Source organism: Myxine glutinosa, chromosome 9 (genome assembly GCF_964187855.1).
Source record: "Myxine glutinosa chromosome 9, kmMyxGlut1.1, whole genome shotgun sequence".
In the NCBI taxonomy this organism is placed as follows: Eukaryota; Metazoa; Chordata; class Myxini; order Myxiniformes; family Myxinidae; genus Myxine; species Myxine glutinosa.
The window spans coordinates 20,518,072-20,535,257 of record NC_136269.1 but is presented as its reverse complement, the minus strand read 5'-3'; the positions used below and the strand labels follow the sequence as shown (position 1 = coordinate 20,535,257).

At 48.7% G+C, this 17,186-nt stretch overlaps 2 protein-coding genes across 6 annotated transcripts in view; one reads left to right on the top strand and one right to left on the bottom strand.

Annotated features, from left to right (window-relative positions):
- Window positions 1–17,186, bottom strand: part of LOC137416554 (THAP domain-containing protein 1-like) — a 231,879-nt gene that overhangs the window by 52,288 nt on the left and 162,405 nt on the right. The window contains exon 1 of one of the 2 annotated variants that reach the window (XM_078784169.1): window positions 4,832–4,922. The exons of the other annotated variant lie outside the window; for it this stretch is intronic. Coding sequence (XP_078640295.1) covers window positions 4,832–4,854 — 23 coding nt within the window. The 5' untranslated portion in view covers window positions 4,855–4,922. Of the gene's footprint in view, window positions 1–4,831; window positions 4,923–17,186 lie in introns of those variants that run through there. 2 annotated transcript variants of the gene reach the window in all.
- Window positions 1–17,186, top strand: part of LOC137416552 (sialin-like) — a 101,615-nt gene that overhangs the window by 6,071 nt on the left and 78,358 nt on the right. For 3 of the 4 annotated variants that reach the window (XR_013624507.1, XM_078784167.1, XM_068102186.2), the window contains exons 3-4: window positions 9,183–9,388; window positions 9,581–9,652. Coding sequence is in view for 3 of the 4 variants with exons in the window: in XM_078784167.1 (XP_078640293.1) it covers window positions 9,183–9,388; window positions 9,581–9,652 (278 nt within the window). In the remaining variant the exon portion in view is untranslated. The remainder of the gene's footprint in view (window positions 1–9,182; window positions 9,389–9,580; window positions 9,653–17,186) is intronic. The other variant, XM_078784168.1, reaches the window with a different exon arrangement.

The window sequence follows — 17,186 nt, the reverse complement described above, 5'->3', positions numbered from 1 at the left end:
CTGACACGCAGCACCATTACCATATATGAAACTCAACACTTTAGGAGTCGTGGACGGCGAGAGAACGAGGCCATTTGGTTGAGTTCAAAGCATGTTTATTCGTACAGAACCCAGCACACTCTGTAAAGCCCGTTTATCGGGTAGCAGTATATATATACAATCAAACGCGGCGAGAGTGGGCGTGCCCGGGAAAGGCAAATCTGGACATGCCCGGAAAAGGCGAGACTGAGCGTCTCCGGGCGGTCTGGGCGAGCCCGGGAAAGGCGAGTCCGGACATGCCCGGGAAAGGCGAGACTGAGCGTCTCCGGGCGGTCTGGGCGAGCCCGGCAAAGCGATCGCTCCGTGGTTGCGTCCCCGGCAGGTGCAAGGCGATTGTGTATACCCAGCGGTAACCGCTACACGCGCCCCTCCAGAATCGACTTGCACCGGCAGGGTCAATTTAAGGGGGGTCCTGATGACCTTGCCGAAGCGACCCCTGGAGGGTCGTGGGGGGGGGGGGGGGTCCGGTGTGGTGGTGGGTGGTCGAGCGGGGGGAACCGTGGACGAGGGGCAGCCTCGCCGCGACGTACTCCGCTGTGCGAAGCGCTGGGGGGACGTAGGACCGGGGTTGAGCTGACCGATGGGGCTGGTCAAGTCCTCGGGGGAGGCTGCCGAGGTTCCTCGCGAGCCTCCCGAGGATGCAGGGTCGGAGAAGTAGTTGCGGCTGTAGTTGTAGAGTGAAGTTGTGCGAAGGTGACGAACAGCAGTGCGCGCGAAGGTAACGAAGCAGCCGTGCCGCGAACGTCAGAGCGCGCACAAGAGATGAGCAGCAGTGCCACCCACATCGCGTAACTGTGTTCCTTCGGAGGGTCCTGGAGCGGGCTCGCCCCTCCGGTCGTAGAGGAGGAGCAGAGCGCGGTGCGCGAACCTCATGGCCGCTCGTCAGTGCCAAAACTCCGGCAGCGCGATCGAAACCGCCGTGTTCGTTTGCAGCCCCCGAATCCGTTCGGGGGTAGACGAGGTCACCAGTTTAGGAGTCGTGGACGGTGAGAGAACGAGGCCATTTGGTTGAGTTCAAAGCATGTTTATTCGTACAGAACCCAGCACACTCTGTAAAGCCCGTTTATCGGGTAGCAGTATATATATACAATCAAACGCGGCGAGAGTGGGCGTGCCCAGGAAAGGCAAGTCTGGACATGCCCGGGAAAGGCGAGACTGAGCGTCTCCGGGCGGTCTGGGCGAGCCCGGGAAAGGCGAGTCCGGACATGCCCGGGAAAGGCGAGACTGAGCGTCTCCGGGCGGTCTGGGCAAGCCCGGCACAGCAATCGCTCCATGGTTGCGTCCCCGGCAGGTGCAAGGCGATTGTGTATACCCAGCGGTAACCGCTACAACACTTTATTTTTGTATATGGAGTCGAGGATCGTGGAAGAGTTAGAACACAGGACGGATCAGGATGCAACAGAACAAGAGGAACAACAGAAAGCGAATGGGGAAATGCCAACAGCAGGGCCGAGGGAGAAAATAAATGGAGATGGAGAACAAGCGCTGCATGGTAAGGATGAGGAGTAGAGGAAAATGCATGGGGTGGATAATATGGATACAGAAGCAAAATTTGAGGAGGGATGCAGGGTTAAATAGGGTAGAAAAGATCATGGTTTTGGATGGGGAGGACATTTGATTAAAGAGAGAGTTGTACAAACTGAATGTAAAAGAATGGTATCGATGGTGAGAGTCCTAAGATGCCAATCTTCTAATGAATCTCCTTACTCCCAAACTGAATTTACTTATCCCACTCCTCCCTCTTCCTTATATACAGTACTTCCATGCACTCTTACCTCTCCTATCCTTCCCAACCCAATATTTTCCGTTTAAGAGTGCACACACACACACACACACACACACACACACACACACACACACACACACACACACACACACACACACACACACACACACACACACACACACACACATTCAGACCCTAATTTTATATAGCTTACAATAATAAAAGGCAGTGTCCATCCTCTGTCTGTCTCCTCCATAACTCCAAAACCATGAAACCTAGCGGCCCAAAACTTTGCATGCATACACCTGGACCTCCAACAGATTGCACGGATGAAAACTGGGTGCTTGGGTTTGTTATAACACTATTTTTGAAGATGATTAACGAGGTGCTCATAAGAAAAAACTGGAAAAGCCTTACCAATATGGCGGCCGCCCGCCATCTTGGTCAGCCCACTGCCACTCGCTGGGTTCTTAAGCCGCCATTTTGTTTCAGCCATTTCAAACGTGCCTTTCCTTGGAAACATGATCGATTTATCATTACATAATTGAAGCATATCAAAATCTGGATTCAGATATGAGGATTGGATCCTGCAGACTAAATAAATGTCAAATATGGAATGAAATCTGACAAAATTTACCATATCTAGCGATTCTGATAACTAAATGTATATATTCATTTATTTAAGTGAGGCTGTCATTCTCCTTCTGGGGTTAGTTTTTTTTTTAACTTAATAATTTTTAACTTAATTCATACTTCCATGGGTGTCACTGTACCTTGATGTGTTTTTAAAATTCCCTCTAGATGATGGACCCAGATTGCATATATTTTAAAGTATCAGAGGTGATGTCCTGAACATTTTCGGTCGTTTCAACCAGAAGCAATCAGCTGGCTATCGCTTGCCAAGCCAGACGTTCCTTATCACCCATTTCGTTAAAGTGCTTGCTGGAGTGCTTCAGCCGCTTGGTGAGGGCTCCACAAATGAAGTCAGAAATACCTGTGTACTTAGTTATTTATCACAAGGCCGGAGAAGTTTGGGTGTGTTATAACACTGACTACTACAACCACACTCTCTCCTCCTGCCTTGACCAACTTGTGCCTATAAAAACCAAAACAGTTTCTTTCACCCATTCTGCTCCCTGGTTTACCCCTGAACTCCGCCTGATGAAAACTCGTGCTCGCCAACTTGAAAGACTCCGCAATAAAACAGGTCTCACAGTTCACTCCCAGGCCTACAAGGACCACATACAACACTATAAAGATGCCCTCTCCCGCGCCCGCTCTGCCTACTACTCTCAAATTATCCACTCTGGCTCCGGAAACCCAAAAGCACTCTTCTCTACAATAAACAAACTCCTCAGCCCCCTGAACACCACCACCCAGTCATTCACAATAGACAACTGCATCTCCTTCCTTTCATTCTTCCAACGCAAAATTGAAAACATCTACAACAGCTTGACCACCGCCGCACCCGCTCCCCCTCAAAGCACCTGCCACCCCTTATCCTGCCATCCCCTGTCTCAATTCTCCCCAGTCTCCCCTACTGACCTCTCTGAACTCCTCATCGGAATGAAAACTGCCACCTGCACTCTTGACCCCATCCCCTCCAGCTTTGTGAAGGCCTCCCTTCCTGCTCTCTCTCCACTTATCATTGCAACAATAAACTCCTCCCTGTCTACAGGCATCGTCCCACCATCCCTCAAAATTGCTGCTGTTACCCCCATTCTGAAAAAACCTGGACTAAACCCTGACACCCTAAATAACTTCAGACCCATCTCCAACCTACCCTTTCTGTCAAAGGTTTTGGAACGCGCTGTAGCCACTCAACTCAAACATCACCTCTCTGCCAATAACCTGTATGAAACATTCCAATCCGGATTCCGCTCCAACCACAGTACTGAAACTGCTCTCCTCAAAATCACCAACGACCTTCTCCTCTCCTCTGACGCTGGCAACCTCAACATTCTCATCCTCCTCGACCTCAGCGCCGCCTTTGACACCATCGATCACACCATCCTCCTCACCCGACTTGAAACCACCTTTAACATTACCGGCACTGCCCTCTCTTGGATTCAATCATACCTCTCTGACAGACGTCAGTTCATCTCCATCAATAACTGCAAATCCCCTACTGCTCCCCTCCCCCAATGTGTCCCCCAAGGTTCAGTTCTTGGCCCCCTCCTCTTCATCCTTTACCTGTCCCCCCTCGGTCACTTAATCCGCCGTCATGGTCTCCAATTCCACTGCTTCGCCGATGACATCCAGCTTTTCATCTCCACCAAGTCCATCTCCACCGCCACCCACTCTATCCTGACAAACTGCATCACTGAAATAAAATCCTGGCTTCAAATCAACTTCCTCAAACTTAACTGTGATAAATCTGAAATAATCATCATTGGCCCAAAAACGCTCACCAAGTCCACCCATAACTTTGCCCTCAACATCGACGGTTTCCCAGTATCCACCTCCCTTCACATCCGGAATCTTGGCATCATCTTTGACCAAACCCTCTCCTTCGACAAATACACTAAACAGATCACAAAGACAGCCTTCTTTCACCTGAAAAACATCGCCCGTCTCCGTCCATCCCTCTCCTCTGTGGCTGCAGAAACCCTCATCCACGCCTTCATCACTTCCCGTCTGGACTACTGCAATAGCCTCCTTTATGGTTCACCCTCAACAATCACCAATAAACTCCAATACATTCAGAACTCTGCTGCCCGTCTACTCACCCATTCCCGGACCCATGACCACATCACCCCCGTCCTTTACAAGCTTCACTGGCTCCCCATCTCCCAGAGAATCCAGTACAAAATCCTCCTCTTGACCTACAAAGCCCTCCATAACCTGGCCCCATCCTACCTGGCTGACCTCCTCTCCAGACACACTCCCACCCGCAACCTCCGCTCTGCTGGTACCAACCTCCTGACCCCCCCCATCCGGACCAAATTTAGATCCTGGGGGGACAGGGCCTTCTCCATCGCTGCTCCCACCCTCTGGAACTCGCTACCTCACACCATCAGAGACTCCTCCTCACTCACCACATTCAAAACATCACTCAAGACCCACCTGTTCAACACTGCATTCAACATTTAACCCACAGCATCTAACCCCTGACTATCTCCTCTCCTTCTCCCTCCTTTGTGCTTTGAATATTTCCCTATTGATTCTTCTTTTTTTGCAATTGTTTTTATGTTTTGCTATGCATTATGTTTTGCACTCTGTCAAAGCGTCTTTGGGCTTCCTGAAAAGCGCTATATAAAATAAATGCATTATTATTATTATTATTATTATTATTATTATTATAACACCCTTTTTGAATATGATTAACGAGGTGAACCACCTCTTGGTGAACTCATGGCGAACTCATGGCTGCTTTTGCAAGCCACGGCATTACAGTAGACAGAGCTCCCTTTTAGTTTTAATGTACCCATTTTTTTTATTGAATAACATTTTTGTGCGATATACTTTCATTGTATTAATATTGTTACGGACCGCGGATAAGGTGTTGATTTGCCGAGCGGATGGCAGCCGCGGCCCGAACTATTAACAATGACTAAGACCCAATTCCTTAAACGTGGGCCAAATCGTGCCACAGGTTTTCAATGGGGAAAAGACAAAGGTGACACGGATGTGAAGAAGAGGAAGACAGAAGTAGGAAATACGAATATAATTTATTTGCTATTTACAACCAAAAGAAACCAAGGAGGAGGAAAGATAATAAAATAATTTACAGAAGAAATCAAGGAGACACAGTGAAAATTCTGGCTTAACTAAACAGGCTTAACTTATTACCCAGGACAGAACACACAAAACAAACTCACGTACACAAAAGGATGGAAGGACAGGAATCGTTTGGAGGGATGAGCAGGTGGGATCACAGGGCACAGCGAGCAGGTCCACTCCGGGCGGGAAGCGAGAAGCCGGCAGCTCCTTGTATTCGGCTTTACACCGCACACCGGCAGGGTCACTTGCTGCCCCGTCAGGGCTTCACGCGGCTGGTTGAAACGGGGCTGGTTGAAGCGGCTCTTTGTCAAAGGCTTTTCGTATCTCTCACGCAACAAACACCCAAAGACTTTCCGTATCTCTCACGCAACTCCGGTGCAACTCTCAACTCTCTCCCGGTGGACTGCCAACTCTCTGACGCACCTGGACTCATCTGCCGTATCTCTGGTGTCTTCTTTTTACTTGGCACTCTCAACTCTGCCGTATCTCATACCTTCAGCGCGGGTGTGACACGCCCCGTCGGTTTCGGTACCGCCCTCCCCCCCCCCCCCCCCCCCCGTGCTCTGTTTCGTGACCTTGTATGGCAATCCCACGGGCTGGTCTCCTTATTTGGGCATGGCGCCGACGGCACGCCCCTCGTGGCGAGCCACAGGCTTGTTTCCTTATTTGGGCATGGGGCTGAACAGCCCCGCCCTTCGTGGCGCGCTTGGGCTTGCCTCTCCCAGGCGACCCCGCCCCTTCTGTTCAAACAGAGCACGGAGCACATATTCACTATAGCAGCGAAATGAGAGGGCGCGCACCCCACGCTTGTGAACTGCTTTACCCAGAGATGGAGAGTTTGGCTGGGAAATGGAATTATTGAAGGGGAGCTATTCTTAATTGATTCGGTGCAATGGAGTATTAATTAATGGAAGACAAAGCCTTAGCCTAATACACAGAATAAGGAAATAAACTACCAACAAGGAGGAAATCTATGATTGGCTAACATGATTGTTGATGACCTAATTACGGGACGCCCTTTTGACCTTTATACACAACTGGAGGAAAGAGGGCGATATTTTACAATGTACTATACAATAAAAAACACAAAAAAAAAACACCATTCTCATATCCACAACAATATATAGTTATATTAATATACACTACCAGTCAAAACTTTTACAACACCTCAATTTTTCCAGTTTTTATTGAAATTTAAGCAATTCAAGTCCAGTGAATAACCTGAAATGGTACAAAGCTAAGCAGTAAACTGCTCGAGGTTAAAAAAAAGTTTAGGTCAGCAAAAAAGGGGAAAATAATGAAAATTGCACAGTTGTATTGTAAAAATAAAATAAAGTCCTTCTTCAGGGAATAAGTAATGGGTTAACAACTTACAGCTGTTCTGCAGCAATATAAGTAAATTAAGCCTTGAAAGTTGATGCAAAAAATTCCTACAGGTGTCCCAACCTCTGCTGATTACTTGATTACAAACCTGCTGTCTGTATAAAAGCAGTATTGGAACAGACTGTTATTACACCCTCTGAAGCATTATTTGGACAATATTGCACCGCAGGAAGTAGTATATTGGAAACTGGAGGAAACTCTGACAGGAAGAGGTCTGGCAGACCCAAAGCCACAACAGAATCAGAAGACAAGTTTCTGAGAGTTCAGTAGTTCCTTCGACCTCATGGCTTGCTTTTTGCTCTGATATGAATTGTCAGCTATGAGACCATATATGGACAGGTGTGTGCCTTTCCAAATCATGTCCAATCTATTGAATTTACCACAGGTGGACTCCAATCAAGGTGTTTTAACATCTCAAAGACGATCAAGAGAAATGGGAGGCACCTGAGCTAAATTTCAAGTGTCATAGCAAAGGGTCTGAATACTTATGTCAATGTGATATTTCAGTTTTTTCTTTTTAATAAATTTGCAAAACTTTCTAAAATCCTGTTTTCTCTTTGTCATTATGGGGTATTGAGTGTAGATTGATGAGGGAAAAAATGAATTTAAACGATTTCAGCATAAGGCTGCAACATAACAAAATGTGAAAAAAGTGAAGGGGTCTGAATACTTTCTGAATGCACTGTAAGTCTCCAGCCATCATAACCTATCATTCACATTGCATATCATTCTCTTTGCTAACTCCCTCTCACATTTTCTACCCCCCCCCCTCCCCTTCTCTCTCTCTGCCTCCTCTTCACTCTTCCCTCCTTATAAAATGCTGCACGCTCCTTCCACACACCTCTCACACCCACTTTGCCCCTTGCTCCCCCACTCCTCCTCGCTCCTCCCTCCTCTCTCCCCCTTTTCCCCTCCAACCTCCTTTCTCTCTCTCCCCTCCACCATCCCTCCTTTCCCCACCCCTCCCCCTCTCCACTCCCTCCCTCCCCCTTCCTTCCCCTCTCCCCTCCCTCCCATTCGCCACCTGCCTCCCCCTTCCCTCTCTCTCTCCTCCCCATTCCCTCCCCCCAACCCCACTCTTCATATTCTCGCCAGGAAGCGACTCGGTGTTACCCGGCAATGCCGGATACTTTTGCTAGTATTATATAAAACCGAAAAACCCAGTCGTGAACCCGTACATCTGTCCGTCCGTCCGTGGAGCTGTGTGTTATGTCTTAATTACATACTGTTTGAACGTCGGTTGCAACCTGTCTATTAATTGCGTACTCTTGGAAAATACCTTTCGACCCTTTGGATTGCTGAAACCCCTTAGACCTTTGAAGACCCTTTAAGTCCCCCAAGACCCTTAAGACCACCAAGACCACAAAGGTCCATGAAGACACAAACCACCCCGAAGACCCTTAAAGACCCAGAGGACTAAAAATAACCCGAAGACCCCAAACGGCCCAAAATACCACAATGACCCAAAATAACCAAAAGACCCCAAAGACCCAAAACACCATGAACACCCAAAAGACCTTGAAGACCCGACACACCCTGGAGACCTTAAAGACTCAAATTACCCAGAAGACCAAAATACCTAAAAGACCCCGAAGACCCTTAGACCCAGAAGACCCATATGATCCCAAAGACCCAAAAGACCCTGAAGATCCAAAATACCCCGAATACCTTTAAGATCGTTAATTTTAATCTTAATGAAACTGAAGTTCATGCATGCATGGCAACTTTTGGGGGTGGGGGGGGGGGGGATTTTGCAAGGGATGGATTTTGCAAGTATTGTGTTCTGCACTATGTCTTTCTTGTCTTCTTTGTCTGTTTGCGAGCAAGATACCTCAAACGTTATGCACGGATTCGGACGAAATTTGATGGACAGGTTGTGTGTGTTTGACAAGGACGAATTGATTCAATTTGGGTGAAGATCTGAATCCGGATCCAGATAGGACAATTGGTAAGTGATTCTTCACCATTGAGTGGAAGGGCTAAAAATGATACATAGCACGACATTTCAAGAAGTGTGGACTGATTATGACAAAACTTAGTGGATGAGTTGGGTAGGCGACAAGAACAAGCCGATTCGATTTTGGTTCATGTCCGAATCTAGATCCGGCCTATCAGTGGATCTTTATCGACTAATAGAGACCATAGATTAATAGACACTGTTTGTACACAATAGAATCGACTAATAAGTAATATATCTTTGTACACAAGACTTTTTTGTGCACAATAAGCTAAACGGAATTTAGGTTTTTTACATCTATTGGCATCTCTATTCAAATTGTTTTGAAATTTTCATGGAATCGTTGTGTTCGAGCACCCCTGCTCTGGTCAGCACGTGGCGGCCTGGCTGTGCTGGTGCTTCTGGGATGTTTGGTCACCTTTTCTCACCGGGTCAGCCTGAGCGTGGCCATCGTTGCCATGGTGAATCATTCAGCTGTACCAATGAAAACTCACCATGCTGCAAACAGCTGCCCAGATCATCCTCCTGCAAACATCTCGGCCTTCTACAAACCACAAACGGTAAGACTTTAGTTGTACATAATATCCATTGGCACAAATTTACCGAATATCACTCAAAGACGAGGGATTTGACTCGGCAAGATATATTTTTCGTGGAAACACAAATTATTAATTATTAATTCATCATTCTTACTGTGAAAATTCAATTCGTTTGTTTTACATTTCTTTCTTGTCTTTCACATCTTCCATCAGGTGTTCAACTGGGATCGAATGACGCAAGGACTCATTCTTGGATCCTTCTTCTATGGCTATGCAATAATGCAGGTTTGTTTGTATTGCCCCTTCTTTTTCATGGCGTGGCCCGTGGGGCAATGACGTCTGGAACAGCGTTTGTCTGTCCGTCCGCCCGGTGTATGTATGTCCCTTCCGCTGGCATTTTTCTGGTTTATTCCCTTTAAAATTCGTTTTCTCTGCAACTATTGGTCAGATTGACACTAAATTTTCACCAGAGGAGCGCCACCTCCTGTATAATTTTTATAATAATTATGACGTCATAGGTCACGTGGTACAGGCGCCATCTTGGAAAAACCAAAACACTTTGCACCTCTATATCTCCAAAATCGCTCCATGGAAATATTTTTCTAAAGGTGGCTCATTGTAAAGTACTCCCCATGGGGAGTAACATATGTTAATGTTGATGACATAGGTGCCTACATTATGACGTCATAAATCAACAAGTAGAACGCCTGATCTGATCAGTATGAAATTTATTGAGTGTAATCTAAGGATAAATTGGTCGAGAATTTTTTTTGATGACGTTATTGGTCACATGGTTCGGCAGCCATATTTTTACGGCATAGCCTGAAGGGCAATGCCATCTGGAACAACATTCGTCTGTCTGTCCGGTGTATGTATGTATGTATGTCCCTCACAAACGCCCACCAAACAGAGATGAGGATCTGGTCACATGACAGCAAATCCTCCACTCGGCAGTTCCAAGCCCAGCTACACCGTTGTTAGACCATCGGTCTTGTTTTTATGGTACAATTCTTTGGGCTAACATCCAACTCTGTGAATGGTGAATTAATGAAGTATCACTTCATGAATAAGATCTGATGAGAATATAAGAGAGCTTGGCTGGCACAGGAGTCTAGAGGTACACGCACTCACCTCCAAGCTAGCTCTCTAGCGTGGGTTTGAATCCCATGAACTGCCATCATGATGTTTCACAGGCAGGGTATTTCATCATTGTGTGTACTTCGCATGGATCTTAAACTGGGTATTCCGTCTGCCAGTATTAGTTGTTTCGTGCTGTCTTTCACATTTGTTGGTATGTTTCTTCGACTTGACATCATGCTTGTCTACTCTGCCAACATGAATCCATGCCATTGATGTATAATAATACCTTTGCTACCTTTGCCTTTGGTCTACCTTTCCTCATACCAGGTGATGACCATGCTTCACAAGAACAGTCACATCAATGATCTACCCAGACTTTAACTAGTTGTAGGCATCCAAAATTTTCCAGGCCTCACTTTTTTCAGGGTGTAAATACTTTTAGTAAAACAAAAAATTCACTAAATTTTGATACAAAATGGTTGAAAAGTTCGTCTCAATTGTGGACCTTTTTTTTTTTGTTTTTGTATACAATATCGAGGCTCGTGTAAGAGCTAACATTAATGACAAAAAAAACTCATAAACGGACACATAAAACATATTGTTGCGGATATGGGATTTGCATACATCCATATCCGCTTGTAAATATTCCCCTATTTCCTCAATACTTCCCAACTATCCCCAATCCCCCATTCCCTAGTCCCATTTTCTGTAAACAACACTCTGTAGACCCGACCTCCCCCTATTTCCCCCATTAAATGTCGTGCCCAGGTTCACCGCATCTCATGTAAGACAACTATAGGACATCTTGCTAGTTATTCTTAGTCTATGTCAGTTAAGGACTCGTTTCCATTAATTCTGACCCTTCGTTGCACCAGAATGTGATTGTATGGCACCGTTAGGAAGTTTAGGACCTCCCAATACCTCCCCGCAGCTCTTCCTCACGGTTCAGCAACAACAACAACAACAACAACAGCAACGGCAGCGGCGGGCGCGGTGAGTGCGCGTCCTCACTCCGGTTTGGTTGGTAGGGGGTGTTGGGAGGGCACCAGGCCTCCCCAACGAGCCGCCATCGAACATGTGCTCGACGGGGTTACCAAATAGGGGCTCCCTGTCAGCTCCCCGTCAAGGGCGGAGCCCGGTAACCCCCGCACCCAATGGAAGCGGCGGACCGGCCCCAGTGGGGCGGAGCCAACCAGCCGAGGGCGTGTCACTCCCCGCTGAGCATGCGCAGGGAGCGGGAGGTGACGTCAGATGCGCGCTGAGCTTGAAGCAAGAGAGACGTCCCTTCCGAGCGCTGTGACACCTCCCTGCATCTCTTCGACCGTGCTTGATCCTGTCCCTGAGCCAAGGTGCACCTTGTGCTATCAACCTACCTGTCGATTCCTGCCATCAATCCCTGTGTAAGTCTACCTTGTTCCGTTTGTCTGTGGTCTGTCTGGGATAAGATAAGACTGTAATTAAGTGCCCATCTCTTCTGTGTCTTTACCTCACTACCTTGTAATCTACCCCCTTTTCTCCACCACTGTAATTATACCCTCCTCCGGAGGTCTTGAGAACTGTACCCCTTGCGTCGTTTCATCTATCCCAGTCGTTGTGTCCTTTCCATCATTGATTTAGCATAGCGCGATTTGGTCAACGTCTGGGTGGAATCGGGGTCTAGTCGGGGAATAACTGTTCGGTCGCGGCCATACCACCGCTCGGTAAATAACATCTAAACCGCGTCCGTAACAATTATTCCCCGACTAGACCCCGATTCCACCCAGACGTTGACCAAATCGCGCTATGCTAAATCAATGATGGAAAGGACACAACGACTGGGATAGATGAAACGACGCAAGGGGTACAGTTCTCAAGACTTCCGCAAGAGGGTATAATTACAGTGGTGGAGAAAAGGGGGTAGATTACAAGGTAGTGAGGTAAAGACACAGAAGAGATGGGCACTTAATTACAGTCTTATCTTATCCCAGACAGACCACACTTGAAGTCTCGAAGTCTCGAAGTGAAGTCTCCTCGCACCATCTACATGCACTCACCTGAGATGACGTACCTCCACACCATGCCATGTTTTGTTATTTTATTGTGCAGATGTTTGGAATGTGAGACGCATCATGACGTGGGTGTGACATTGTGCTTGATGTTCCATCTCTTCCTCCTTATGAGGAGAGCGAAGCAGTGAGGGCGGCAGGTTCGAAAAATGGCGTCCTCGCACACGAGGTTACGGGCGCGCAAAATGGCGCCTCGCAGATGGCTACGGCGACCGCGCCCGCGACCATAGCAGCGCCGCTGGTGGATTTGAACTTTTTTTTAATACAAATGAAGGCCCTTATGGCTCAGAATAGCGAACAATTGGAACAAAGAATGGGCAAGCAATTAAGGGAGGACATGGGGGCCAATAGCCAATGGTTAGAACAAAGGATGGGGTCCAATAGCGAGAAATTGAGGGAGGACATGGGGGCCCAGATCGGAGGGTTAGGGAGTAGAATAGAGGGATTAGACAATAGATTAGGGGAAATACAGGAGGGGTTAACGGGGGTAGAAAACAGAATGGCCACTCAAGAGAATCAAATGGAAGGGATGAAAAAGGGGTTAGAGGGGTTAGAAAACAGTATGGAAGGCAAATTGAGGGACATGAGGGACCAAGCGGAAAGGGAAGTTAAAAAATGGGGCAGCAGATAGAGGGGGTCAGAATGGGGGTAGAAACTAAATTGGATGCTCACAGGGAGGAAATGGAGCAGATGAGGGTGGCATCTGGGCAGGAGATGCAAGTGATGGGAGAGGAGATCAGAAGAGGTGTGAGTGAGGAGGTCGGAGGAGTGCGCGAGGAGGTGAGGCACTGTGAGGAGCGCATGGAGAAGGAGGTGAGAAAGGGGACTGTAAAATTGCAAGGTGGTATAGAGGAGTTGACGCTGGGAGTAGAACAACTGACAGTGGGACAAAAGGAGTTGGGAGACCAGGTAAAGAAGAACACAGCGGTAATAGGAGGGTTAAAAGCGACACAAAACGACCTAAAAAATGACTTGATAGCGACACAGAGGCAATGTCAGATGGTACGTGAGGGACTGACAGCGAGGTTGGACGAGGTGACAGAGGTAATGGAGACGAAGGACCTGCAGGTGAGGACGCACATAGAAACGGTCAAGGTGGCCTTAGAGGACGAGCTTGAGGAGACGCACCGGGAAATAAAAGAGGTGAAGCAGAAATTAGAAGAAGTGGAAGAAGGGGTAAGCGAAATTAAGAAGCGACGGAGAGGGGATAAGAAAGAGATAAAAGAGGAAGTAAAAGCATTGGTCCAAAGTCTGTGTTCGGATCGTGATGATGTGCTCATTAACCGGATGAGGGATTCGCAGGTGATGGAGGAGAAGCGAAGAGAAAGAGGACCCGGTGTAAGTGGTGACCAATATGGTCGTGCGTATGATGCGCCAGGTGATTTAATAAGCTTGGGGGTCGAGATGGACCCGGGTGTTCATGAGAGGCCGTTGGTGAAGTGTGCGACAGGTCTGGTGTGCGAAAAAAGAGGTGTGCGAGAATGTCCGACTCTGGGGTGTGTGAGGAAAAAGTGCGCGCCGACCAGTGAGTGTGCTGTCGAGAGTGAGTTGGTTGTAGCGCGTGTGCGAGGGAGCACATGGAAGCGCGTAGTGAGGAGTGTTACAGAGGATGTAACGGAAGCATGCACGCCTGTGATGAGTGTTACAAAGGATGTAACGGGAGAGTGTGCGCAAGAGGATGCGCGAGAAAGGTGTGTAATGGACGGGTGCATGGGGAAAGAGCATGCTGTCAAGAGTAAGGGAGAATGCACGCCTGTGGTGAGTGTTACAGAGGATGTAACGGGAGAGTGTGCGCAAGAAAGGTGTGTAATGGAAGGGTGCATGGGGAAAGAGCATGCTGTCAACGTGTCAAGAGTAAGGGAGAAGGCACGCCCATGGTGAGTGTTACGGAGGACGTAACGGAGGAGAGGTGTGGACCGAGGTGTGCGCGAGAGGAGTGGTGTGTAACAGGGAGAGCGTTGGTGGAATGTACGGACGGCGGTGGAACGCCGGGTTTTGGGAGTGTGAAAGGGGTAGCGTATGCGTGTGAGCATGCAGGTGAAGCATCGACGGTAACCGGGTTAGCGGTTAGGGCGACGGATAGCCGATGCGAGCACTCGGGGCGCGGTGTGCTTTGTTGGGTGCGAGGCCCGGCGCGGATCGATGCTGTGTCGCTTCTCTTCGAAGCGTCATTGCCGATTCGGGCTTGGCCCCGCCCCGCACGGTCGAGTCCGGGCCTTGGAGGGTGAGGCGACCGGTCCGGTTCAAGGGCGAGTGGGAGGAAGCGGAACGGTGCCCCCTCATGGGGACGGGGTTCCGACCGGGGGAGATTGAGCCATCGGGCCCGGGACCGCAAGGTGCCACGCCGAGATGGTGCGTGGAATCTCGGCCCAACCAAACCACCTCCCTTGAACCGAAAACCGGACGGATTCAACCTGCAGGCAACCAAACCACCCGAATTCATTGCTCGGCTTTACGAACCGAGTTTAATGATGTCACGACGCACCGAGGCTAGGATATAGTGGACTGTGATGATGGTGATAGTGATAGTGATAGTGATTTGATACGAAATTTATAATAGTGGGTAGAATTGGCAGTAAATGGAAAATTTTTGAATTGGTTGGAATTTGGACGAGCAAAATTGATAGTGGGACCTTCCCGATGTGGTGGGATGGGCAATCCACCATCCCTCACAGATGGGGGCAAATGCGCTATAGATTATGGGGTGTATGGCAGTGAAAACTAGCCCGGGTGGGTTAGGATATTGTGTGTAGGGATCTAGCGAAGATGACATTAGGTAACGTTAAGGTTTAGATAGTGACTGATACCTGTAGTGGGGACGCAGGTAGTTTAGTGTGTTTGATAATGACGTGGGAGCGCTGAGTGTAAGGGAAGACGGAGAAGCGCAAGTTTCAGAGGGGAGTAGTTAGATGAGATGATGCTGTGTGAGAACTGGACAGGTGTGTGGAGCAGTGTATGAGTAGTGAGTGTTGTGGATCAGCGCGAATGCGCTTGGGGGAGAGAAGGGTGCAGGCGGCACCAAGTATGAGAGCACAGGTGTGCAAGTACAGGTGTGTGGAATATATGGAGCGGAGAATGAGGGGTGTGGAGAGAGTTGGAGTAAGTGGTACGGAGTGGTGTGCGTGGTGCGAAGGTGTGGATGGGGGAAGAGTGGACCCCCATCACGGATACCCGGGCAGGTAGTGTAAGTGTTAGGTAGAGGGTATAGGTAAATTGTGGTTGGATATTGGCATCTGTGGTGCGGGTGGAAAAATGATGATTGGATGGGTGCATTAGTGTTGTGGAAATGGCTGGGCGTGTAGCCTGTTAGTGTGTGTAGTTGGTTTGGGCACTCCACCACTGTGAGGATGTCGGCCAGGTGAGGCTGCAGGTGGGCTCTGGGAGCCGGTAGTAGTTGTTGTGGATGGGGCCCGAGGATCCGGAGGACGGACCCGCGTAGCCCAGTGCCAGAGGGCACCAAGGGGTGACAGAGCCAGGAGGGGCCCTCCCCAGTTAGATAGGTTAGGTAAGGAGCAGGTAAGCTCGGGTGGCAACTGCAGTGGTGGAGGTGTGCAGGTGGGTAGACCTGCTGGGAGAGCTACACGTCACAGCCCAGAAATTGTGCAAGGGCACCGGGAGATGAATCGGGGGAGTGAGACCCCAAATTGAGAAGCACCACAGTTTGGTCAATGGGAATTGGTTTTTAGAACCCATAGTGTAAGTTGGCCAATGGATTGGCAGGGAAAGACCCCGGGTAATGTAAAGTTGTTAAAGTCATTTAGGAAATAGTTAGGATTGATGAACCTGTCGCACCATACGCAGCCACTTACCTGAGGTGACGATGATGACTCCACACCTGTGTTTTCTTTGTTTTGTGTTGCAGGAAATGAGAATTGCTGTGTGGATTTGTGAGACGCATCACGACGTGGATAAGACATTGGGGTGATTCCATCTCTCCCTCCTTAGGAGGGACTGATGATGAGTTGGAGATGGCAGATTTTGATGAGAGTTGGAAATGGCAAATTTGATTGGTTAGGAGGGAGAGAAGACGAATTTGGTTTATGGGAGGAACGGGGAAGACAGTAGGGACGTTTGTTGATGTGTAAAGTAGATGTTTATGGGTAGTGTTGTGTTTTGTGGATACAGTAAGGGGTAAGGGAGGGGCAATGTAGGTTACCTGGTGGGGGGGGGGGGGGCGTACGGTAGGAACGTACCTGTCTCACCTGGTTCCCATGTGCCCCCAGTGTGCATTACCTTGTATTGCGTGCACTTTGGCGCCCTTACCACCTTACTCACTTGTCTTCTTTTGTCTCCCACCTCTGAGGATCTGGCTTTGGGGCAGAGAGAGAGGAGAGAGAGGTGCTGGCTCCGCAGTTGTGGGCCTGTACTTCCGCTGCTTGCTGCCTGGATCGATACACCATATGGACCGCAATTTTTGTGGCCGCCCACAATGGACCACAGTTCTTTTGCGGTCAAGCACCACCCGTGGATGGACCTCTGGGTCAACGTGTCACCTATGCCATACAGGTGAACCACTTTTAGTTGGCCCCCTGATGGCCACAATTAAGAAATGGACGCGGTTGGCGCCTTTCTTTATTTCTAAAGAAGCCAGAAGGCCAAGTGCACTCCATGAAGGCAAGACCAGCGGCAGAACATCGGCCGGCTGCGACACCACCGGTGACCATGGACACTTAATTGTGCATTTTTATGAACAC